Here is a 26,353-nt window from a genome sequence, read left to right as displayed (position 1 = left end):
TAGAAGGGGAAAGAAAGTTTAACCTGGCTTCTGGGCTCCATAACTTCCTCTGGTGGGGCAAAGGTGGGAGCACGGGTATATGAGCCACCAGACGTGCAGGCCCAGGGCAGGGAGGAGTGGGGACATCCTATTCCTGAGGATCCCAGAATGAGCTATCTGGAGTTTGGACACTTCTGGACTCTACTCATTGTACAGTCCTGCTACCCATGGCTCCATGGCTCTCCTGCCCAACAGTTCGGGAATCTCATGACTGAGTAGATAACCAAAGGAAACAGAATCAGTTTATCCAAGACTGCTGGATATAACTAGAGGATCCAAATATAAAAACCACCTAAGTATCCCACAAGGAATGAGCATACAAAGACCAGGTATATATCTAACATATATGTACAGTAAATTATTTGAATATAAAATACTTGAATATGAAATAATGATGGGTTGACTTGAAGACACACGTTTGAATGAAAGCTGCCCACAGAGGAGCAAATACTGCAAGACATCATTTACATAGGGTCAGAAAGTTACACAAGTACAGAACTTAACTGAATTCGAAATTAGAACTGTGTTCCGCAGACTGGAGGGCTGATAAGACCTCAGGATGGTCAGGCCACAGAGCAGGCACCTCAGTGGGAAGAAGTAAGTTCAAGAGATCTACTGCATAGAAGAACGACTGCAGTTAACAGCTCTTCTTACATAACAAGTGCTTGAGGAGACTCTTAGTGTTCGCACAACAACAACAGCAGCAGCATGTACCATCCATGTTAGCAAAGGTAACCATTGCAAAAGTCTGGCACCTAAGGCTCAGGGGAGATCATAGAAGACAGAAGAGAGAGATTGTTAGACCCAGAGGCCAAAGAATTCTCCTGTGCTATTGTCTGTCCTAGTAAAGAAGGTGTAGCAGGGAAGCTATGCCTGGGACAGGTCACCCCACATGACAAAGGAATCAACAATGACAATACCAGTAGTCATCCTAACTTCAACTGTGAGAAACCTACGGGGCTCCACTCTTAGACAAAGAATTACAAGAGATTAGTGATTGCTGAGAAGGAAAATTAGTCTTTCCTAGGGATGAGGCCCCAATTTGATTACCTAATACAAAGCAAAGTATGTATGTATGTACATGTAACATTATAGGAACAGGACCGGTTGTATTTATCATATTTATGTGTGTATCTATTATAATTTTATGTAATTATATAACAATGTAATTCATGTATCTATATAATTAAAATATTGATAAGTTAATAAAAGAAAAAGGTCATGAATTTGACTGGGAGAGGGTTAACAATGGGTGGTTCATGGGCAGTAAACAGAAGGTAAGAAATGATGTAACTATAATTTTAGGACCTTTCAAGATATAACATTGAATGTGATTATCGATTAAAAGGGAAAGGTTAAATCAACGAAGACACAAACATCTATGAATTTTGAACAGACAACAAAGTGTAGCAAACATCCTATTTTGTGACATAGAGACTTCTGAGCAGCCTGCTCTACTGCACATTCAAGGAGGCTTTCGGGGTGAGGAAGGGGGAACCTGAGTGAAGCTATTAAAATCACTGGCATAGCACTGCGCTCTGAACAAACTGAATGAATGACTCCACCTGGCTTCGCGTTACTCTCATTCTGTGAGCCATCGTGATGTGGGAAAGAACAAGAAGTAATAGCACAGAAACTTTATGCTCAAGGAGGTTTCCTTTCATGTAAACCAGTAAAGCGGCATGGGATAGATGATCTGTATCCTCTGATATGCAGATGGGTTCATCGCTAAAGCAACCGTTCATTTGTTTATGCCCTAGTAACTATACCTTCATTTGATTGAACTTGTAACTCACTGACATCATAGGGAATGGTGTATTTACTTCCCTTCAGAAGAATAAGCATTTCCTTTGTTGAGAAAAATTTTTATGAATCTTCTTCTCACCTCACTGGTTTACCTCCTACATCTGGAAAATGCCAGAGATGACCAACTCTACGGTATGAAAGACAAAGCTTGGTGTCCGAATTCACTCTTGAACTATTCCATTTCCCTTGCGTGATATGGGGTCTGTCTGTGAAACGTGTGCAGATCCCTTGGGGATAGGCACGTGGTTTACTCTGGCCAATATTAAGAGGTCAGAGACGAATTCTGTCTGGCAATCAAAAGATTTAATACTCGGTATAGTGTTAGTAAGCACATTCTCTTTCCCCTCACTTCAAATACAGACATGACCCAGATAGAAACGGTTTCTTCCTCACAAGCCCTGGAATGAAGGCAGTGGGGAGCCCAGCTGTCTGAAGCTCCTGAGAGGCTGTAAGCACCAGAGAGAAATAAACCTTTCGTGAGACACTTGGGTTCCTGGTGCATGAAGTATCTGAGCAGGCGAGGCATTTGCTCGCAGCCCTGGCATCAATTCCCAGACGCTTTTCTATTCTTCTAAAGTGGCGAAAGAAGACTCGTTATGAAAGAAGACGTATTTGCTGCATTTTCCTATTGTAGGCTTTGGTATAATGTTTTTCAAGACAGGAATGGTAAAAATTAAAAAAACATAGACTCTTTCAGGCCTAGATTAAATCTAAATGGCCCTTCTTACCTGCATGATATTCAATGAACGCCTCATAGGTATCGTCCACAAATAGAATGATGGTTTATGCCTTGCACCCAAAGATTGGTGAGGTTTAGCTAAACCAACACTCGTAAATCAGGGCACTGTTTACCATGTTGTCTTTGGCTACTACGGTCAATGCATTTATTTTACTGCTTTGTTTTCTGAATTCGATTCTAACCCATTGGACAATGGTGTTTACGTCACATTCAAATTTAACCAGACTTCACCTAAAAGATGTGATATCAAGTTTGTCCTCAAAACTTTCCAGCAGCTTCCCCATTTACCCCAGGGATAACTGGATTCTCTCACTATCCAACGGTAACCACCACCAGTCCAGTGTGTAAGAAGCTCCATCCCGCCCACACCCCATCTCTTATCTCCCATTGTTACTCACTCACTGGAGTCTAGAGAAGCTGTTCTTGCTCTTCGTGCCTTTCAATTTGTGATGTATACTGTAGCTCTCCCACTGCCTAGAAGGCTATTCCTCCAGGGATCCTCACGGCAAAACCCTTTACCTACCTTATGACTTTGTGCAAATGTCATCTCTAAGTTAGACAGAAATATGGCCACCCTTATTCCCACCTGCATTCTATCTGTTTTGCCCCACCACTCATCACTTTCTAATAAGTTATGTTTATGTTGGAAACACATCAGGATCTGTGAGCGAAGGTCGTTCTGTTCACTGACAGCAAGCACTGAAAACCGAGTGTGTATCTGACAGATGCGAGCTGCTGAGTGCGGAAACTGAGCCGAGTCTTAAGGAGTCTCTTCGGTAAGTAGGGCCTTGGTCCAGCAGGTAAGCACGGCATCCTAGAAAGTCAACCTCTAAGAAACTGGGCCTTGTTTAAAAAGCTACGAAGAGCCAAGAGGTAAGTGAAGCCCAGATGATGAGGGATTTTATATTCTGTAGCTTCCACATTTGGCTTGAGGAAGGTCAGCTATTTCAGGCTAATAAGGAAATCATGCCCTCAGAAGCCCTGAGACTGTGGAACTGTTTAGATCTGTACTTTAATATTTAATTTCATATATTTCCTGAAGGAAAGTGATTAATAATTGCAGCCAGTGAAGCATCTACTTTAAAAGACTGACCCCTGCAAGCTGTTGGTTTTTTTTGAAGATTAAAATAGTAGCATCTTTTTATTAAATAAAACAAGTCATAAAGTAGCATTTTTTAACTTCACAGAGACGAAAATAAGCTAAATGAAAATATGAAAGATAACTAATTAGCCTCAAGCTTTGAAGGGGTTTTATTTTTCTTTTTCTTTTTAGAATAACCAAGTTGACTGTCTCACATTCTGACACTGTGAGACAGTCTAACATTAATTTGAAATGATCATGCCTTGCCCCATTCACTTCAATTTTAATAAACTTATCTCAATCCCCCCCCCCCCGCCCCAACCGAACTGTCAAATTTGACTCTGGCTCATATCCATTTATCAAAGTAAAAGAATCAGAGATAACACAGGAGGTATTAAGGGTCATCCCTCCTGCAGTAATCCATCAACACAGGCAGGTGGTCCAAACAGCAGCTCAGTTTAGTGAGGGAAGTGAACACCTGCAGGTTCTCCACAGAAAGTATAATCTTTTAAGCACAATGAATAACAGAACTCTGACAAAGTAAAAAAAAAAATGTTTGAAGCGCAAAACAGTGATTTAATTTCACTTCAATGCTGTCTTTAATTCTGCCATTTATCTTCCATGAAAGCCCGCTGTGTCGTTATTGCAACTCTTCCTCTTCCCAACCCTTTCATTCTTTATGGACGCCAATTAATTATTTCCAAGAAATCTGGCATACACTCAAATTGCCTACAAATATCTTCATGCTAGCAACCTAATCTAAAATGCCAAAAACGCATTAATGGAAACGAATGCTCCGCAGTCTTTAGGTGGAATGTACATAGAGCTAAGACACTAAAGACGGGCTACCTTTTTGTATTCTAGCAGAGGTGAAAATACTGTTAAACGTATTTCACTTACATTTAGCTGTACACGGGCAGAGTAGAGCCACTCTGAATGAAAAGCATGAGTGATCATTTCTATACTTACAAAGAGCTTTAAACATTGGCCCTTTGAGGACATCACACAATGTATTTGATAATATTTATGCTTTCCAACTGTCCCTGGATCTCTCCCTACCCAACTACCATTGTGTTCTCTTTTTCAAAAAAATTGTAGATTAAGCAAGTCCAGTTTTCCTGACCATATACTTTTGTGTGGTCTCCTAATTAAGTGTGGTTAGCCCATAAAGAAACCCGATTCTAGCTCTCCCAGCATTTAGATAGATAGACTTCTGAGATTTATGCCAAGGATGCATAATTTGATTGCTTTCGATATAGTACACACCCCCACACACAATATTTTGAACCCAACAAACTTACATTAAAGTTCAAAATCTCTATACCTACCTCTCAACTAGCTACTAGCAGTCAGATTACTATGGAGAAAAATTGCCTGGGCACCTAAAAGAAGTCTAAAGAATTCTCTAACTCTGTATTGTAGCAATTTATTTCATTGTTAACAGTGGAAAAGGGGAGTCTGTCCTGAAATGTTTTGCATCAAACAGACCTTGACATGGTTCTATAATGTGAGGCCAATTGCAAAGGGAAGACGAACAGTGTGTCTAGGCATTCAGATGTGTCACTCCTGGTTATGGCTTGCCTGGCTGAATTAGTATCAAATAAAACAACTATCTCAGGTCTTTTTACACTCTGGCAACAAAGATCCCAGAGGAACTTAAACCTTTAGAGGGGATATTTGTCAGGGTGAATGCAGCCCTTCCTGGGTCACCTTGGTGAGGACAATTGAGAGAAAGAGCCACTAACAGCTCTGTCCTCAGTTCTGCTTGTTCCTTTTGAAAATGGTTATGAAATCAATTGGTCACTACTCCCTGAAACTAATTACCACTACAAGCTGATTCTCTTTCCTTCCAAACAGCAACTCTATAGCTTATTAGTCATTGGAATGAAACTTTCCAAATTTGAAAGCAAATCAGGACAGAAAAAAGTAATAAGCATCCAAATTATTATCTAATAACCAAAAATTACATATACTACCAATGTCTATGTGCATGTTTTTCATGAAAAATTTCAACCTGGGTTGGCAATACTCCACTCAAGAGCCATAGACTATCTAACAAAACTGAACAAAATAAACATTAAACATGAGAAGCCTTCTTTTAAACCATTAATCAGAGTTGTTGAAGACACGTCCAAAACATTATAGATTTTGTGTTTGTTTTTGCTGTTAGTTTTTCTGCTGCTCTTGGTTGTTTTTATAATGGACTTTGGACAGAGGAACTGAGGATACGAGCTAGATCTGACCTGAAAACTACCTCGCTGGGTACTAACTTTCATGGTATCAGATGACGTCATGCAATCTCTCAAGGGAGCCAGCAACAAACAGTCCTAGGCTTCTATGATGCCTATGAACTGAGGCAATTAACAATGTGGCACAGTAACCGCAAAGTGGCAGTAGTTGTACATACACATTGGCTGAACTAAAACCTCTCTATTTGGAATGAAGGCCTGCTCCGTCAAGACAGAAACCATGCTCGGTTCTGGAAACCAGTCAACTACCATGCCTAGGGAGGTAATGGATCTTAGATCAGAACCTATAACTGTCTCTACAAAACAATCACTCTGCCTAACTGTATTCTCAACATGTATCCTTATACCCACAGAAAGATCTAGCTCTCATCTCTCAATGAGGAAGCTTGTCTTTTCAACAGATGAAGGTAATTACAGATAACCACAAAAGATCAACATGTAGAGAAAATGAGACAGTTTAGTGCTCATCCCTAATCAATCTACCTACCACAAATGGCTGCACCTAGGGCTCTGGGAACATCTGGAAAGAGGGAGCAGAAAGACAGTAAGAGCCAGGCAGACTGGACATCTGCTGTGAGATTGTGTCCCCTAGATATGTCAGAGGAGCTACCCCTATGCAGTGCAAACATTATGGCTGCCTAAAGAAGGAAGACACCAACAAGCTTAATGATGTGGAAGCATGAGGAATTTCAGAAGACCCAAACCCTACACTAAGAACTCTAGGCAACTAAGTAATGCTGGGAGCTGGAGACAGAGTCTGCACTAGAGGAGCATCTCTGTTAGGTTACTCAATGCCAAGTACAGAGTCCTGAAATAATATGCACACACAGAGCAGCTTATTGTTACATGTATTAAATGTATATATCTATCTATCTATCTATCTATCTACATACATACATACATACATACATATATATATATATATATATATATATATATATATATATATATATATATCAACAATTAAAGACAAAGACGCCAGAGGACATAGCTTTCAAAGAGACTGGGGGTGTTGGGGGAGGGAGGAGTTTGAGGTTTGAGACAGAGGAAGGATAGAAGGAAAATATGTAATAATATTCTAATTTTGAGTATTAGAAGAAACAACTTAAAAGGACTTTTAATCATAGAATTTAGTCCTTATCGAGTAGAGGTTGTATTAAAAGTACCTGCACAGGGTTTGTTTGTCTGTATGTTTATTCTTCTTATTTTTCTTTTCTTTCTTTTTTTTTTTCGGAGCTGGGGACGGAACCCAGGGCCTTGGGCTTGCTAGGGAAGCGCTCTACCACTGAGCTAAATCCCCAATCCCCTGTATGTTTATTCTTAGCTAATTATTTCCAAAGGTGAAGCCAGGGTTTCAATCTCATGGCGTATGTATGGATCCTAAGAAAATTCCAGGATCTATGTTTCTTAACTCAGCAGGAGATGGTAACTACACTGTATACTTACTAAGTCTGTAAACAATAATGAATTATAGAGCACTGTGTCAAGCACATTATATGAACTTGTATTCCTTTGGATGTTTTAATATTTGCTGATATGTAAGAGATTTCCAACTGCAAAAGGTCTTTCAAGTATATCATCTTACTAGATTATATGAAAAGATATAGAAGGGGAAAGAGAAAGAATAAAGGGACTGTCCTGGTTAGTTACTTGTTTTTTGTTGTTGTTTTGTTTGTTTTCCTCAATTTGACATAAGTTAGATATATCTTAGAAAACTAATCTCAGTTAAGAAAAATGTGTCTGTCAAATTGCCTGAAGGGGTATTTTTCCTTGATTAAATGTTGAAGCACAAAGGTCCAGTCTGCTATGCAGGAAGGACCATCAGTGGCAGACTGAGTAAACCATGAAGGAAAATCCAGTAAGTATCATCCATCTGTGGCCTCTAAGATGGGCTACAACCTAGACCTAAATAAAACTCTTCCCTCTCCAAGTTACTTTTGGTCACACAGTTTATCATAGCAATAGAAATCTACTGAGGCAGGGAACAATGAGAAGGAAGGACAGGGAAGGAAGGAAGAATGGAAAGAAGGAAGAAAGAAAAAGGAAAGAATTGTGAAATGTATAAATTGAATTCAAAAGCTATCATCCCACTTAAAAACTTAGCATATGAGAGAATAACCAAACTAAAAATGCTAGTATTCTACTCAGGGCCACTCTTACTAACAGAACTGTGATTTGTATCAAGAATTTGGCACGATCTATCCTCTAAGAAATGAAGAGACAGAATTTCACACAACTTCCAGTGCTAGACCAGTATTGCTTTGTTATTTCTTAGGACAGATCCATTCTAAAGTCACATCCTGTGCTTTCCCACACACTGGGCATTAGCAAAGAGCAGGTGGTCATGGCATCTAGAGGATTCACTTTGCCTAGTGCCCAAGAGAAAAAAAAAGCATGCCCAGTTAGATATGACTCAAGTGTCCCCCTCAACATCCCATATGCTTGCCACATCTATACCAGTTTCTTCAATGTGAGAAGCAGCAACAGACACCTTATAGAATTCAGCATAGCCACACAAAGTCACAAAATAGAGTTGAGAAGGCCACAATGGCTAGAGCTTTATACAAGGCAATCCTCTGTTGGATTGACACTTAGAAGACAAAATTAATTTTTGAAGCATCTCTGCAACTTCCTCAATCACTTATGACCAAAGACTTTACAAAACAAATTCCCCCAAAAATCCTCTAACTGTATGCTAGTCTTTTCTCTCTATATAATGCTCAGTTATTCATTCTGCCCTGGTTCTCAGAAATAAGGATCCAAAAGCTTTGGGCTCAGAGGGATGCATCCTCCATACTCACCAGCATCCTGCTTCAGCGAGAGTCTTGCCTGACTGTTTATAAACATCTCTCTGTGTGTGTGTGTGTGTGTGTGTGTGTGTGTGTGTGTGTGTGTGCGTGCGCGCGCGCGCGCTCACACATGCCATGGCATACTGTTAGATGCCAAAAGACAACTTATGGGAATCTGCTATTTTTCCCACCAAATGGATTCCATGGACCACCACTCAGGTCTTCAGAGTTAACAACAAGCCCTCTTACCCGCTAAGCAGTCTTGTCAGCCTGCAGATCTCCTGATGAAGATAATGATGGCTTTGAACTCCTAATCTCCATGCCTTAGCCTTGTATGTACTAGGAATATAGCATGGTGTACCATATCCAAATAAACATATCTTGAAGGTATCGTGTTATGTGTCCTACTTCACAGGAGTCTGTCTGATGATGTCGCACCTGCTAACACAAAGCCTACCTTCCCATTCATGCTGTCTGCTGCTATGATAACCCAGAACTTATGGCCATCTAAAAGCACTTACTGCTAAGAGGCATTCCCTACCAATCCCCTTCTAGGTTTTCAAAATTGAATATTTTTAGTAAATTTTGTAATAATAATTTTAGAATCGTAGCAAGGATGTTAATTTTGTTTCTATTTAAAGGCAAATTTCTGACATTTTATGCTTAGTCATATTACTTTGCACTTTGACTTAAGCATTTGCGTGCTGTTGTTGTCTTGTGTGGATTTGTTCTGTCATTTGTTTTTAATCATCCAAGTCATATAGAATATGTATGTGTGCTGTCCAGATAGCTTTATTTGCACATGTGCATCCTGTTTTCAAGTAACAACAACAACAATTTCATTCCTTTTTCCTCTGAATGCACCTTCTATTTTCTTCTTTCTCGTTTCTTTAACCATGTATGTCACAACCGGTTAAGGAATCGTACAAGTAACGCCAGTATTTCCCCGTCTCTGCCTTCATGCCAAGACCCTCTGTCCTTACCTTAATCAGGGCCTGGCAGGTACTAGGTGCGTTTTAGCTGACTTCTAGGAATTTTGCCTGCCAAAATTCAGCTTTCTGTCTTCAAAGTGCCTCAGAATTCCCTTCCTATCTCTTTTACTTCCCTCCACTGTCCATCCAGCCTCCTTTTCTTTCATCTCCACACCAAATGTCAAGGGGGAACTCACAGATATGCCGTTCACATTGGTTTATTAATATTTTCAGCACAGTATTTCTTAGTATGCTTTCCTTTTTGATTTCTACAATCTGTTTTCTCACGGCCTCTGCTTTTCTTGCATGTAAGATGTGTCTCTGGTCTGTGACTAGTTTTGCTTCTTCTCCAGAGCCCTAAGCACTGAAAGTGACTTCATAAACTAAGCCAGCGTTTCTTGTAGAGATTCTAATGGAATGCAGCTGATGGCATCCAGGACAACTGTCATGTTCCATGATGAATTCAAGTACTAAGTAGATGCAAGTGGTTAACTTCTCACAGACTCTAAAATTTTGGACAAAGTCTCAAAGTTAGAAACGCGGCCTCTTAGATGAATGTACTTAGCAGACACTGAATGGATATTTATTATATTCTAGGAATTAGTTGTTTGGGGTACTCGTTTCAGTGAACAAAGCAGACGATGCTGGGACTGTGCAATGCACACACTTGAAGGAACAGAAATCAACTTAGCAAATGCAAATCTGAGGAAAAGAAACCCAAACAAAATCTCATGTGTGTAGGGATCATCATATGCTCATGGAAAGTAGGAATATAGCTAGAATCATCAAGAAAGGCAGGAAGGCTGGGTCAAACGGAGCAAGAAAAAACAATTAAGGAGATAGTATAGCAGGGACTCACAGAGCTAAGGGGAACCAGTGCTGGTGTGGGAGGGCAGACACAGCCACACTGATGATGGTGAATGATGTTTCGTTTTTGGTTTAATTGTGTATAAATCTGAAAAGGCATTTCATGGTATTGGGAATAAAAGTATCACAGACAACCAACCTTAGGTTATGAGAGCGCCACTGTGGTGGCTGAAGTGGAGCAGGGGTTGTGATAACAAGGGTGTAACGAGAGCACAGTGAGGCAAAGGAAAGATGACAGTTAAAAGAGGATGAGAGGGAACAAGAGCAGTTTCTCTCTACATACTTCACAGTTTAGCCCTGTTTACTTCTCTGTGGTGTGTGTGTACACATGTGGACCTGTGGACCTGCGTGTGTGTATAGCTGCCAGCAGAGTTCTGCCAGCAGAAAACGACACCGAATTCTGGTGCCACCGTTATAAGCAGTAATGAGCCACCTTACAGGCATGCTGGGAACAGAGCTCTAGCCTTCTGCAAGAGCAGTTGGCCCTGTTACCCTCTGATAAATCATTCCCTTTAGAGGGACAATCTAATGTTCATTGTTTGACACAAGGCACAGGGCAGCCCAGCTGGCCCTCTACCTGAGGTCTACCCTGATTCTGAAGCCCTGGTCCTCCAGCTTCTACACCTGTGTGCCTCCACAGCTCATTTCAGGACATGCTGAAGACAGAACCCAGGGCCTTTCAAGTTTAGCGCTACACCTACTAGGACTCCAGGACATACACAGTATTTTAACAAAAAGCCATAGATCACCGAGAGACAGCAGCTTGAAATCCAGAAAGGATCCATGATATTTCTATGAAAGGATGTAGTTAAGAGAGATTTGGGGGAAATGTTGGAGATTCAGTTTTATTCACAGATAATTTGAGAGATTTCTATGCATCTGAGGTGAACTATGGGAAGAGAGACTAGAAGGGTGGCAACGTTTGGAATGTAAATGAATAAAATAATTTAGTAAAAACAACTACAGTAAAGACCAGAAACATACAAATAAACAGAACAAGTTCTCTTTTCTCTCTATTTTCTCTCACCCCTGGCACCAGTTATTTCCAAATATACTTTCCAATCAATACTTTACTATATATTACCCTGTTTGCCTTTCTCTAGCTCTGCTTAGACTTGGTCTAACCTGTAACAATATTCAATAGAAATCTTAAAACACTGTGTGACTTCCTTAGATGAAATGTACTTCTGACTCTGATAGGAAGCTGTAATATGTTGTCTATGAAGTAGACTTACCGACTTTTTGGAACCTCAGGCTGAATTCACAGTGAGCTCTTATTTTATCTTATAAAAAGTGCAGCGCAGGAAGGATAAATGACTTTCCAAAGGTCAGCTCTCTCAGTATTACAAAGCTGGACTGAGAACCACGAGGCCTGCAGCCAGTGGGGCCCCTGCCTCTTAGGTGGCTTCCTGCTTTGGCTATAATTTGTAGGCAGTCATATTCTATTTACATATTTTATTTGTAAATATAATTAAACTCCAGACTTTAAAGTCACCATTTCCCTGGTCTAGAGAACAAAACTTTCTCTTTTTCTTCCTTTGCCAATTAGCTGTGTTTTGGGGACCTCCAGTTAACCTCAAGATAAACAGGGCTATGAATTGTCAAAGTGTAAGCAGAAAAGAAAATTGTATCAGTAAGACAGTCTTGGCTTTCAAACATAAAAATACTAACTCTTATGTGTAAATGAGTACGGTCAGGCTACACAGAAATGGCTCTACAAAGTTTGCAAAAAAACTACCCCCACACACTCATACACACACACACACGCATACACACACACATACACACTCACACATACACACACATACACACATACACACACACACACACACACACACACACACACACAGACACACAAACACATACAGAGAGTTCTGAAATATCTCTTTTGTAAAATGATGGTGATGGTGATGATGATGGTGGTGATGATGATGATGACGATGATGATGATGACGATGATGATGATGATGATTTCTGAGATTTGTATGTCCATACATTCTTCAGCTTCAGGCTCGATTGTGAGTCTATAACTTAAAAATGCATAAGAAGAAATTAAGCCTCCGAGCCCAGAATATGGGGTAGCTCTAATTACAGATTCTGTAGTTCCATAAAATGTTAAGCTATTGATTCATTTGTAATTTTTTATCTTCTTTCAATGTCAATTGGAAATCTGCACAAGACCACGATCTTCACAGGCTCTTCAAAGGCAAGAGACTGAAGGGGAGATGTGGACCCCTCTCCTCAGTTCTGCCAGTACAGAAATAGCCTAGACTCCGTGAGGTAATTAGTCAGCTGCGTTACAGCCTTTAAATAGAATTAGAACCCACTTTGAAACTGACTTTAGCCAGGTTCTCTCATTACATTAATGGGACAAATAGGGATCAATGGAGATTATAGCCAGCCAGTGCGCTATACACTGCTCGCAAACACTCTGCCTTTGCATTTCTGAGATTCAGAGCCTTCCCTACTCTGCTTTCATGAAATGTGTTTAGCATGCAGTCCCCTCTCCCTCAGGCGCCATATCTCCTTACCCGCCCTGAATGTTTCAAGTCTCAAGGCGGTACCTTCAAATTGACGACATCTATGAATTTTCTTTTAAGTACAGGGACAATTTAATGGGTATGATCTGAGGATATACATATGTTTCATTTCTAAATGTAGATTCAAAAAAGAGACTGTCCCACCTCCTGTGCAACAAGATACCTTAGGACTGAAATGTTGGGAGGAAAAGACAGGTTTTTGGTGTTGTTGGAAAACAGTAAAAAAGAAAAAAATCAGCAACAACAACAAAAAAATAAAGCTAACGCCCACTAAGAATGTCCCACAACTTCAATCAGTGCCACATTATCCAATCAGACCCTTAGTTAAATATTTAAATAAATCCTTCAGTTTACTTTTTTCTTTATTTTTGTGAGGTTGTTTTGGTTTTGGTGTTATTGCTGTTGTTTTGAAGACAGGGTCTCACCATGTACATTTGACTGCCCTGAAGTTTGCTATGTAGACTCAGAGATCCACCGACCTCTGTCTCCCATATATTGAAACTAAAGGCATGCGCCACCATACTCTAACTCAGTCCACTTTCAAAGTGAATGTTATCGAGTCAAATAATGTTGGAAAAATGATAATATTTGAGTGCATATTAGGTGTGTTCCATTAATTTTGTAGAACTTCTGCCAAAAAGAAGTACATTTATCTACAAGAAAATCATCAAATAATTCTTTGGAAATGTTGCATTATATTATAAAATAACTTGAACCTTCCATAAAAACTTCTTCTGTGAAATCCAGGATATCCAGGATATACATATAATATAAATATATATGTATATATGTGTGTGTATGTATATATGTGTGTGTATGTATATATGTATATATATATTTATATAGTTAAATAGTTATATATATAGTTATATATATGATGGATGGATTGATAGATAGATAAAATAAGAAGCTCACAGAACTGTTTGAACACCACCATACTTGTTTAAAGACCTCCAACAAACAGGACTTCACTGGCCACAGTAAAGGACCAGTGTCATATTCTAATGTGGGTTCTATCTGTAAAAGATAAATATTTGAGCTTAATTTCATTCAACAAAGGCAGATGATATTTCCTGTGGTCATTTTAAAAAACAACAAATCCATTATTTATACGATAACAGGCTCGTCATGTATTAAAAAGTGAACAAAACAAAAACTAATCATTTCCCTGTGGCTTGAATGATGTGATATAATAGCTAGTCACTACCATCTGAAGATTTCACATTTCTCTAAGTGCCTTATTTGTTGTTTAACTTTACTTAAAACTTTAATTTTATTTGTGTTTAAGATGAAATGTTTGTCAAATTAATATCAGAATTTATTAATGTCAGGATTAAATTACATTTACTTCAATAAAGAGAGAATATGGAAGAATCAATGACAGACAGGCAGGAAAAATCACATCACATTTTTTAGGTTATCTAAGTGAAATCCTTAATTTAAAAATGTATTTACAATATTCAGACTACTTTCAAAGCAAATGTTAGAATAAATAATATTATCACCAAGGCATATTCTTTAATCAGAGATTATGTATATTCTATTAATTTTTGTGGCTTTCAAATGTGGTACTTTTTCCAAGGCCGTGAGTTCAAATATTTATTAAGAAGGTATGTTAAGGCTACAATACATGTAGTAGGAGTAAAGGCACGTAAGAGATCAAAGGCAAGCTACCACAAACTTTTGTTTCAAAATGTTAAAAAATTTTCAACCTAAGTTTATCCTGTCTACAAGAAATGTAGGCATGGGGATGGAGCACAGACTGAGAAAATGGCCAGACAATAACTGGGCCAACCTGAGACCCATCCCATGGGCAAGCACCAATCCTTAACACTAGTAATGATACTCTGTCATGCTTACAGACAGGAGCCTGTTGTCCTCTAACAGATTCCACCAAGCAGAAGACTCAGACATTCAAACAGTGGATAGAACATGGGGACCTTTACTGAAGAGTAGGGGGAAAGATTGCCAGCCCAGAAGGGGACAGAAACTCCACAGGAAGACCAACTGAGTCAACTAACCTGAACCCTTGGGGCTCTCTGAGTCTGAACCACCAATCAAACAATATACAGGAGCTGGACCTAGGCTCCATGTTCATATGTAGCAGATGTGCAGCTTGACCTTCATGTGGGTCCCAATAACTGGAACAGGGGCTATGCCAAAAGCTGTTGCCTGTACGTGGGATACATTCTATTGGCTGGCTGGGCTGCCTCTTGTGGATTCAGTGAGAGAGGAAAGACCTAGCCTCACAGACTTGGAGTGCCAGGGTATGTGTGGGGATACACAGGGGTACCCCACCCACTCAGAGGAGAAAGGGAGGGGAGATGTGGAAAGGGGTGACCAGGAGGGGAGCAGTGAATGGGATATAAAGTGAATACGGTAAAAAGAAGATTAAATTAAACTAGCCACAATAAAAAATTAAGGATGTCTTTACAAAGTTGCTTGACAGAATCCATAGCTCTGTGCTCTTAAGCTGCAATGCTTACCCACCGTGGTTCATAATAAAGATCAGTAGAAAAAATGAGCTGGTGTTGTCAAGGACCAGTATATCCCTCTCTATCTAGGCTCTTAGGTGACCTTGCAGTGTTCATGAAAGGAAACACTGTTTACGTAATTCCTGTTGGATAAAAGCTGCGAAGGTGCACACTTATGTTCCCGTACGAAGATTTTTTTCATCATTAAAGAGTAATTCTTAAAAGTGTATCTCTCTACTTCATATCAGCAAGTCTACTTATGAAGACACAAGTGACCAATGAGAGATGACATGGGCTTTGTTGTTTACAGGGAAGATATAATTCTGTATTTTAAAAACTATAGATAGTAAGAATTGTGGAAGCCATGTAAGACCTTGAAACATGATGAACTCCCATCACATCTGAAAAGTCTAGGAATGTCACTTATTCCGTGGCCTCAATTATTGATGGTATAGCCATACAATAATTGAAAAGGTCAAAGGCCACCAAACAGTCAAATATAAAACCATTTCCTTCCTCCCACATATTATCCTAATTACTTGTAATATGCAGAATGTGAGTTGTTACAGAGAGAGAAGGGCACCTTTCTTGGCAGGAAACTGGAGGAACTATTTATGTGCAGGATATAAAATCTTTCTAAAAACTGTCTGAAGGTAAGGTGCAAACAGAGCCCAATCTGTTCCCACTCTGGGAAGTGCCAAATATCATAATGGCGTGCTCATTCCTCAACAACTACAATAGCAGAGACAGAGCTCCAAAAAGCCATAAATGAGTTCCTCTCAAAATATCTGACCTATACTGCGGCATAAGTCTGACTACTACAGTCAGCAGAAGTCTATGAAGAATCTATTACACACACCACACGGCACTGCTCAATGTCTGGCACAGTGAATGAAATACTCGCTTCTTGCAGATTTATGTGCTGAGCTTTAAAGGGACAAAACCAACTCTGTAGCCCTTTGCTGTGGGTATATGGGCGTATCTTCGACTTCAAGCCATATCCTAACATCTCTTTTTGAGAGGAATTCCCAGGTCATCACCATCTGAACTAATAATGCATATTATCATATCTAACTCCTGTATGGAGAGTTTATCATTTTTTTTCTCGTGCTCTATCTCCATTCTACTATTGTGTCAAAGTCCAAGTCTTCTAGTATCTCCATGAACATAAAGTCTTTCAATGTCTATCTCCTTTCTCCAAAATACACAGGTGAGTCTTCTCCACTTATGTAGTACTTAAGTCCGAACTTTCTAATTCTCACAAATATTTTTAATTTACTGAATTTAATGATCATATTTACTGTCAGTTATTGACTGGACTAAGTTCTATCTACACCAATAAATGTGGAAACCAGTGTTACTGTATTTAGGGAGAAGAGCCACTCAAGAATGAATTGTGTTCAGGTGGGACCCCACCCAACGTAGCTTACTTCTAAGTATGCCAAGTCACAGAACATGCACACGTGTTCCTATTAGCAAGGAAAGGAAAATCTAGAGCAACCCAACCAAAGCTACCAGCTGGTACAAGGGATGATGGACTGACAGCTTCTAAATCTGAGGAATATGCTTTTTTCCCTTTAAATCTTCTTTACTACTTTCTTGTTACAGAACAGGCAAAGCCATCCACGCCTTATTTATGCAGAGTACTTGTTTTCTCTCCATTTTATGCTGACAGTACTCTGAAGAACAAGAAATCAAATATCTAACTCTCATACAAAGCCAAGGCTACATTATTTGCTTTAGTAATGTTAGTTAATCACATGCATGCATCTATGAATAAATATTAAACCAGTATCCTGCAGATATTTAGAGGGGGAAAGTGTTCTTTAAGAAGATGTAACCACTTGTATAAAATCAGAAAAGTGAATTGAAATAAAAACGATCCTGAATTATTCATAAATCCTGATTTGGAATTATGGCTTTTTCAATTAATAACTGTGTATACTTCAGTTCCACAATATTTCAAAATTTGATAATAACAACACTTGACATTGGGTATGATTTGAGGTAGAGAGAGACCATTAAGTATGAATTTCCAATTTCTGGTGACACTTGTCTAATAACCGTTTTCTACTCTGATCATGTTTGTCAGTTCTATTAGATAAAGAAGAAATTAGTCAAAATACAAATCTATAAAGGAGTTAAACGTGTTATAAGAGATCTGAGAGAAGTTAATAGAATAGAGAACCTGGATAACATCAACAGTCTATGATGGGGAAATAAAAGTAGGGCAGAGCAGCGCTGGAGCACAGCCAGTCTGAAACCGACTTCACAGGAAAAGCACTCTGCTTCCCTTCTCCCCCAACAAACCTATTCAGCCTAGAAATAACAAGAAGACAGTGTCTAGAGTCACACAGGACTTGAGACTCCCCCAGATGGCATGTTTCAAACAAAGACTCCTCAAGGAGAAGGAGTGCGCCAGTGGACATTGTTGTACCTTATTAGATCCTCAGTCCATGCTAGATCAGTCAATAAGGCAAGCAAAGAAAAACCCAATAGGATAATGAAATGGGAATTGTGTTTCGTTTTCTTCTTCTGTAGCAGTATTTATTTCTAAGATAAACAGGCTGTAGCTTCCTGAGGTCCTACATTATAATATGCCCTGACCACAAAGGAAACTGGACTATACCCTCACCTTAACTGTGATTAATCCCTAGCAATTCAATTTCAACTTTACGATAATCTCATTTCCCATCTACTGTCTCAATACACTACTCTCTGACTTGTGCCCATTCAAAATATTAATCTTTGATTTAGAGTTCACATTACAAGGTCTTTATGCTTTATGTTTATAAAAAAGGGGCCTTGTACATGTGATTATCCGAAAAGTGGTTCTGCTCTCAGGGGTGTGATTATAGTTTATATGACGTTAAGGGTGTATTTACGAGATCACATTATTACATGACTTTGTAGGGAATGTTATGATTATATACTTCCAGGGACGGCATTACTTCTGCTTTGGAACCTTGAGGCATCTGGGAAATTTTCCATCAGAGCATTAGTCATGTGAGGTTTGCATAAAGAATTAAGTGCCTTCCCTCAATTCAAGGTCAGCACTCTGGAACTGCAGGATTCATACTCTCACAGAGGCTAGCTTCTCCTTTCTAATAACTTTTTTCATCTAAGTGAGTTATTTGGTATCTCGAGGTCCTGCTTCTAAACTTGAATACTTTATATGCTCTGAGAATTTAAGAAAAACAGAAACCGGATTTAATGACCTATGAAATAATTAGATACACATTTTTTGTTTAAATTTGCTGAGTGACTATAGCATTTAGAATTTGATAAAGAAATTTGCATAGATATAATATATAGAGATAGATAATATATATTTATGTATTATAAATTAAAACTTTTATCATGTTCCATTAACTTAAATATTAATACACTTGTAAAAGTGGGATGGCACACTTTCCATAGTATGAACATGTGTATTAGAAAGCATCATAAAATTCAAGTGAACTAAGACAGATGAGTGCACCATAAGGCTGGCACAGTAGAGGAAGAATGAATAAGATAACAAGGATACTGACTAGATGGTATCTTTATCACTTGAAAAGAAATTCTGTGTTAGTTTATTTTCACAGCTGTTTCAGAGCATTATAGTTGTATACTTTAATTTTCAAATTATATTTACTCTAGGTATATGTATGTGTGGGACTGAGTGTAGAAATGTGCCCATGATCATTGGAATCCTGGAAGCCCTAATAGGGCCTTGGGACCTCGGGAATTACAGTTACAGTCAGTTGTGAGGTGACTAATGGGAGTGCTAGGTACCAAGCCTGGTTCTTCGGCAAAAGTCCTAAGTGTTGTTAAAATCTGAGCAATCTCCTCCACCCCAACTAGTTCTGGTGATAAAATTTAATTCAAATAAATTATCTTCATGTGTATTTCAAACAGAATTTCTAGTTAAATTTTTTGAAAACAAAATATCACTTACTTAAAATATCTATCAAGTGAGGTCATCCTCAATCATGTGACCCTGCCTTCAGGGCTCCAGGAAAATGCATCTCAGATGCAAAGTACCCCACGATTATCTAAAATAAACCTTAATGTCTAGAAGAAAACCCGAGTGTTTTCTTACTCTCAAACTTGAGGATAAAGCCATTTACTTCCAATTCTAGTTTTATGCTCTATTTATGTTTTAATTAATTTAATGTGATGACAACATTCATAGATGCCTCACATATTCACATAAGTAACACCTTGGTGATTAAAAATAATTCAATTTTTAAAGTATGGAAAGAGTGAAATTTCCACACTTTTCAAAGTCATCATAATGACTGGTTTAGCGCAAGATAGCTAGGTCCTCAGAGCTGCTTTCATATTCAATACCTTCAGTATATTTTTTAATATAGAAAGAAAATTCTCCTTCCTAAAAAGGAGACATGTTTTTTTCTACCATGCTTAAATAACTAGATAGTCTTCCTTTTTGGTATATTACGCCTCAAAAGGACCAGTTTCTGAATGAGCAGCTATAGGCTGGAATCTGATTTAACACCAATAAACTTTTTATATACTTTGATATAAATCCATTCTTCTGTATTGTACATTGGCTGGATCATTTTTTCCACATAGAATTTTCTAAATCCAGCATCAAACTCATAAAAGAGTGGTGCTCTGAGTATTTTTTTCATTTTACAAATAAGGGTATATTTTGGTATAACATGTATATTAAATATCATCAAATTATAATAGCATAAATTTTACATATTTTGAAGCTTCAAAAAAAATCTCAGAACTGGTTCCAGCAGATCATATCTTTGACTTTTTGCAACACTTCTTTGGTATGATGGAAATACTTATCATACTTGTTCTTTTTAAAACAAAATATTATGGCATTGAAGAGCAAATACACTAGCTATCCACTCAAAATGTTTCACCCTGACACAATGATTAATTTCTTTGTATGCAAGAAGGAAAAAAATGTAGTTCATTACAAGAAATGTTAAAACATCCGAGAGTTGAAAGTTTGAGATTTAAAAAGATAAACAATTTCTGTCCCTTCATTCTTAGAAAATCTGGTTTCAACTTATTAGCCATTAAATAGATGAAGAGAAAAATAGTTTATTGTCACTTTTTGACAAAATGCTTTATTGTTTAAGGGATCTTACCTAGGTGGCTTCTCATTACTAATGCAAACATCAAAACAATGGAAAGGACAAATGATGTATTGAAATGTCACTTAAATACTTTGCCTTTGTGAATGTTCTACAACTGTGAGAAACCTGGGGCTCTGTAGAGCATACGTTAAGCACTATTCCGGTATTGAGCACACATTTGAAAGCTCTATAGCCGCATGGTTATTTGTGTAATGGAGGTCCTCCAAGCACAAAGCCTTCATAGGTTCGCATAACCTTTTCACTCCAAACTGTTACGTTAGGTTCTGCCTTTGTTCTCATCAACATCCGACTCACTCAACTCAGAGACTTAGAAGGTAGCTTTATTTTTCTTTCTCCCAAACTACTACAATTCGATTCTATCTGATGTTATCAATAAATGGCTTATTTTCCCTGCATCTTTTCCATCCATTATTTCTTCCTATTACAACTGAGATCTTAGAAAGCTGTGGACACAAATCTAATGAGGGACTCAGGCTATACCACACAGTCCTAGGTACAATTCCTTCTTCTGTGACTACAAGATGGGTTACATTGGTAAACTTTTCAAGCTAGACTATGCTGCTTGTCTTTTAAGTGATAAATACAAATAAATAGTTTATAAAAGTTGTATTAAATAATTCATAGAGTAATTATGAGATGATTTCATGGATGAATGCACGTACTGAAATCTTAATTTATTAGTATATGTTAACAGTAAGATGTCAACTTCCTTCTCAAAAATCCCCCAGTGTGACTGTAAACATTCTCTGACACATCTTCTCACAGCGAGAAAGAGAAGGAATTTTAGCTATAATGCAGTTGGCCTTGGGAGAACATTGTTCCATGGCCACCTGTACATTTTTTCAAGAGTTGTTCATAAAATAGCATATTTGCATATATCCTATGAATGACTTCCTTTATTCTATAAAATATTACAGATAATTATAATAACATAATGGAACAACATATAAATGATTGAATAGATAATGATAAAAATAAGCCATAATCCAAGTTAAATCCAGATACAATCATTCCAGGACTTATGATGTAATATATATTAACAGCGATATCATAACAATTTATCCAAATACATTTAATCAAATCTTGGTTATAAACCTGTGGAGTTCACTTTATTCTTTCAGTGCCCAAGGTATAACCACTGGGATATAGTTGATGCTTAAAAATTCCCAAATAATGATTGACAATTTTCTCATTATCTACATGTGACTTAGTTGTATCAAAGTAGGCAAGACTCAGTACATGCTCAATTCACTGTGAGTCTCTATAATTATCTTATTACCACAAACTACTAGACTAGCAATAAGCTAACTTTATAGGAGGTTAAATCTTGTAATGGGCTGTTTCTAGATTGGTGAGAACTCCAATTCCATTTTTAAAGCATTTTTAAGCATCCACAGGCTTTAAGAAAAGTGGAGTAGCATAAGAAATTCACTCAATACACGTGATTATAGAGAATACCATGTTTACTTCAAGGAGGAAAAGGTTTACTGAGTTTTTCAAAGTCTCAAATGCTGCTGTAAGTCAGTGTTCTTAACTGCTATAAGGAAAGGTGGGACGGAATGCAGCACCAGGAGATGGCAGGGTTCAGGGAAGGCTGCAGGAGAAATGTTTTTCACTCTGGTAATTCTGGGGACATGTCAAATTCTACACTGAAGGGAGCTACTAACCAAGTCCACATTTATCTGAACTCCAAAAATAAATAATAAAGCTAATAACTATGAACCCCTGCGCCAGACCCCTCTGAACACGAACCAATGAATAAAATCATTAAATCATGGTCTTAGTTCTATCACACACACCTGTGTTGTGTGTGCTGGATCTGCTGGAGAATTTGGGCCTGCACTGGATCTTTTCTAGTGTGCGTGTGCATGTGTGTGCACGTGTGTGTTTCTGTGTAGATACATGCATTCTTTGAGTTTACAATTTTAAGATACATGTCATATATAGTAAGTAGTCTAGTGTGTGTCATACATCATTTACTATGTTGCACATAGTATAAGGTACAACCTAAGTTATGTTTTTATAATTAAGTAAAGCATAATATAAAATTATATTTCATAAACCTATGTCTTTTTACAAAGAAGAAAATGTGCATGTTTATGAAGGTAATAATATTACAGAAGCTTTAGAGGAAGATGAATTTAAAACAGTCAATAATGACAGAGACTTCCTTTTCCCTGATACAATTTGAATCCTTGTACAAAAGTACAAAGGAATGTGTGGAATCAAGACAGATATTCCTCCTACAATCATCTGGCTGTTACAGTTTGTAAGTGCCCTTGTGTTTACATCTAGGCCACCAGTCTACATATTGCTTATGTCAGCATTTTTTCAAAGTCCATTTTTCATGGGAAGAACAGTTGTGTCTTGGCGATTGATTTTACATTCATTGGCTGTTAGCAGGAGTTTTGTCACAGGCCCTCACAGCAACGGAACACTTTGCCTTATGTTGGAGCAGACGAAAAGCTGAGATGGACACAACACGAATGAGCCACCAGTTTAAACATTTTGAAATCAAGCATGTTGATTAAAAATTCACAGACTTGACTTTGAGTTTTCTGGTGAGGCCATCGTCATTCCGAAACAATCGTTATCAACTTTGTCATCTTTATGATCTGCTCTTGTCTCCTTTATAAAAATCTGGGAATTAAATGTAATGTATTTCCATTTCTGCTCTGGAAGTCTGTAAATCTAGAAACAGGGCAGAGAATATGAGAGTTTAGATCCTTGCAGTAACATTAACTTGTCCAGCACTGATTATATATAATTCCTGGATTGCTGATTGGTGCTCTAAAAGTGCACTTTATTATAAAGGCACAGAAATCTAGGGAAATTAATGCTGTTATGAAAAGCCCAACTCTTCATGTTTCTGAGTTACGAAGGTAAACACCTGCAATTTTAACGTTGTATTAGCATAGAATTTTGCAATTTAATAAAATAAACTGGTTGAGAAGAGGAACTGCATTCATCCAATAAGAATGATGCCTGTAATCTTGAAAGCAGCACTTAGAGTAACTGAATTAAAAAGGCAACAGATGAAAGCTTTAATGATGGAACCAGTTTTACACTGGTAACACTGATAAAATTCTCTCATAAAAATGATGTCATCCTGCATACCTGCAAGTTCTGAAGAACCTTATTTAGGTCCTGTAAAGTTACTAAAATCTTTATCCCTTACGCAGACAAATGTATTTAATATATAGTGAGTATACATATAAAATATTTATATACCTATTCATTGCGCTAATAAAGGAGCTAAAAAGGAAGTGCATAAAATAAGCAGTAAATATAATGACCTTTGCGTGTACCTTTTGATAGCCATCATGGAGGACAGTGAAACAGAAAGCAAAACAACACTGTGACTGATAAATAATAAAATTTAAGTCTAAGGGGGCCATAGATCGTCTATGTATTATTCAGTGATGCTTGAAAGGTATTTACAGCTATACCTGGTTTAAAATGGCTGCTCGAAGAGAAACCAGGGGAATGATTTAACCTACATAATCCTTTTAATAAAACTTCCTTAGAGCTTCTTTCGTGGTTGGGATGTTCCTTGAGAAAAGACGAGCCTCCGGGAGCATCTGCAGAAGGGGCATAGCTGCAACTAACTCTAAGTTAATAAAATAATCCGAATCAAACATGCCCTGTATAAGAAAAACATGAGGTGAAGTATTAAGAGGCTCTGGTAGTGACTCGTCAAGACATTAATTCCTATAAGCCTTACTGGGCTTAAACAATAGAAATGGGTGCACTAATTCCAGAAAGGCACAGTTAAGCACTCTCTTTCTCTAGCAGAGTTTTGTGTGTACGTACATGTGCCCAACGTGTATAGTATCAGTTCTGGGGAAGAAGAGAGAAGGAACCTTAGGACTTCCTGCCCCAACCTGCTGATTCTGAAAAAGTCAAGGTCCAGGGAATGACTCTAATCATCAACAAGGTGGAGAGTAGTTAAGAAAGGTACCTCCCATCAACCTCTGGGCTCCAAATACATGTGAATGCATGTGCATGTGTATAGACATCCATGAATGTACACACATGAACACAAGCACCCACTGACGCACACTTTATATTTCTAAACTATGAAGGATGGAAAATGATTAATCATATCCTTCATCGTGCTGGAAGTAGTCTATCTTAATGTTCAAAAGCATACAGGTGAGGGGTGATGGCTTTCTTTATGATTTTAGAGTCCTTTGTCAGCAAGAATCAAAGATTTACAATTCATTTATTCACAATGAATCGGAAAGGTATGTATCAATCATGTCCCACCGCAGGTTGCTAACACACTCCCATCAGAGCAACTGCTTCTTAGCTCATTTCTGTGAACAGCAGTAGCCAGTGCTCCTCACTCAGGTATAAATTAGCCTTGGTCTAGTGTATAATAATCCCATCAAGGCTCGTGAGCCCACTTTGCATGGCTCTAATTTGACAGCCTCGTCAGTCTTTTAATGTCATTTGAAAACTAACAACCAGAAATGTTTTTAATGGTATGATTGGAAATCTCCCCTTGAACTTCTCAATGGCAGACCTCTTAGGAGACTTAGCCCTGGTACAAGCTCTGCCTCTACAAGCTCAGGACAACTAGATTACAGATTAATCTATTATTAATCTATTATTACTCTATAATCATTACTTTGTTAAGGGTGGTTAGTGGAGCATGTAAAAAATACTTTTAGCCCATTTGAAGTAAAATAAAAGTATTATTCTCTGTTTAATAATTCCTTTATTTTTATGGTAAACTAAATGTTTAAATTACCCTGTCCCTGAAGAAAACAAAATTCAAATATTGAATTTCAACCTGTCAATGGTGGTATTAAGTGATAAAGTCTCTGGGAAGAAGTTATGTCAGGAAACTGAGGCCTCTGTAAATGAAATTATTGTCCCATCATTGGGACTCTAGTAAGCTCTCATTGTTTTGTTTTGTTTTGTCCACCATGTGAAGGAAGAATGCCAGGGGCAACACAGAAGAGAACCCTCACCAGAACTCAGCCATGACGGTAAAGGGGTTTCAGCTATTTCGCGTCCAGATTTGAGACAAACACATGCCTGTTGTTTATGAGCAATACACCTTGTATTTGCATATTTCAACATTATCATGGACACGAACCATTTATATCTAGCAGAAATACATTTTATATCAGATATGAGAGCCTTCTTCTCTAGGTTACACAGATGCTATCTAGGGAACACAGACTGTAGGCAGAGTGTTGACACACAGAATAATGGCTGTTTGGGATCACAGCTTCACATATACAACCTGAATCATGTTTGGAATTGTGCAGGACCTAGGGTTGAACATACTGATTACAGGTATAGAGATGATCTGGTAGAAAGAAAAGAGTAAAGCCATTGGTCAGAGACACAGACTATGCACATCATGAAAACAACCTAACATTTTCTAACTTAAAGGCTACTGAAAGCAACTTATTCAGAACAGCATGAAGATTGGGTTTAGCTATTAGGATAAAACATAAAGAATATTTAGGAAAAAAGATAAATTTTCACACTTTAAATATGCCACGAGGCTCCATAATATGTGATAGGATTCTCAAGATGCGCATTCATAACTGGTGATTTAAAAAAGAAATGCAAATAGCAATGTATTCCCATTTTCTCCAAGGACAAAGACTTCTGTTTCTGATACTGTGAATCTTGACTTCTGAGTTTTCCTTGAA

At 38.1% G+C, this 26,353-nt stretch overlaps 1 protein-coding gene across 2 annotated transcripts in view; it reads right to left on the bottom strand.

Annotated features, from left to right (window-relative positions):
• Kcnd2 (potassium voltage-gated channel subfamily D member 2) overlaps positions 1–26,353 on the bottom strand; it is a 501,946-nt gene that overhangs the window by 393,768 nt on the left and 81,825 nt on the right. Inside the window, exon 2 of one of the 2 annotated variants that reach the window (XM_039108326.1) lies at positions 6,407–23,369. The exons of the other annotated variant lie outside the window; for it this stretch is intronic. Within the exon in view, the coding sequence (XP_038964254.1) occupies positions 23,309–23,369 (61 nt within the window). The 3' untranslated portion in view covers positions 6,407–23,308. Of the gene's footprint in view, positions 1–6,406; positions 23,370–26,353 lie in introns of those variants that run through there. 2 annotated transcript variants of the gene reach the window in all.

This window comes from Rattus norvegicus, chromosome 4, assembly GCF_036323735.1.
Source record: "Rattus norvegicus strain BN/NHsdMcwi chromosome 4, GRCr8, whole genome shotgun sequence".
In the NCBI taxonomy this organism is placed as follows: domain Eukaryota; kingdom Metazoa; phylum Chordata; class Mammalia; order Rodentia; family Muridae; genus Rattus; species Rattus norvegicus.
The sequence above is the reverse complement of the archived record's forward strand: the minus strand, read 5'-3'. Positions and strand labels throughout refer to the sequence as shown.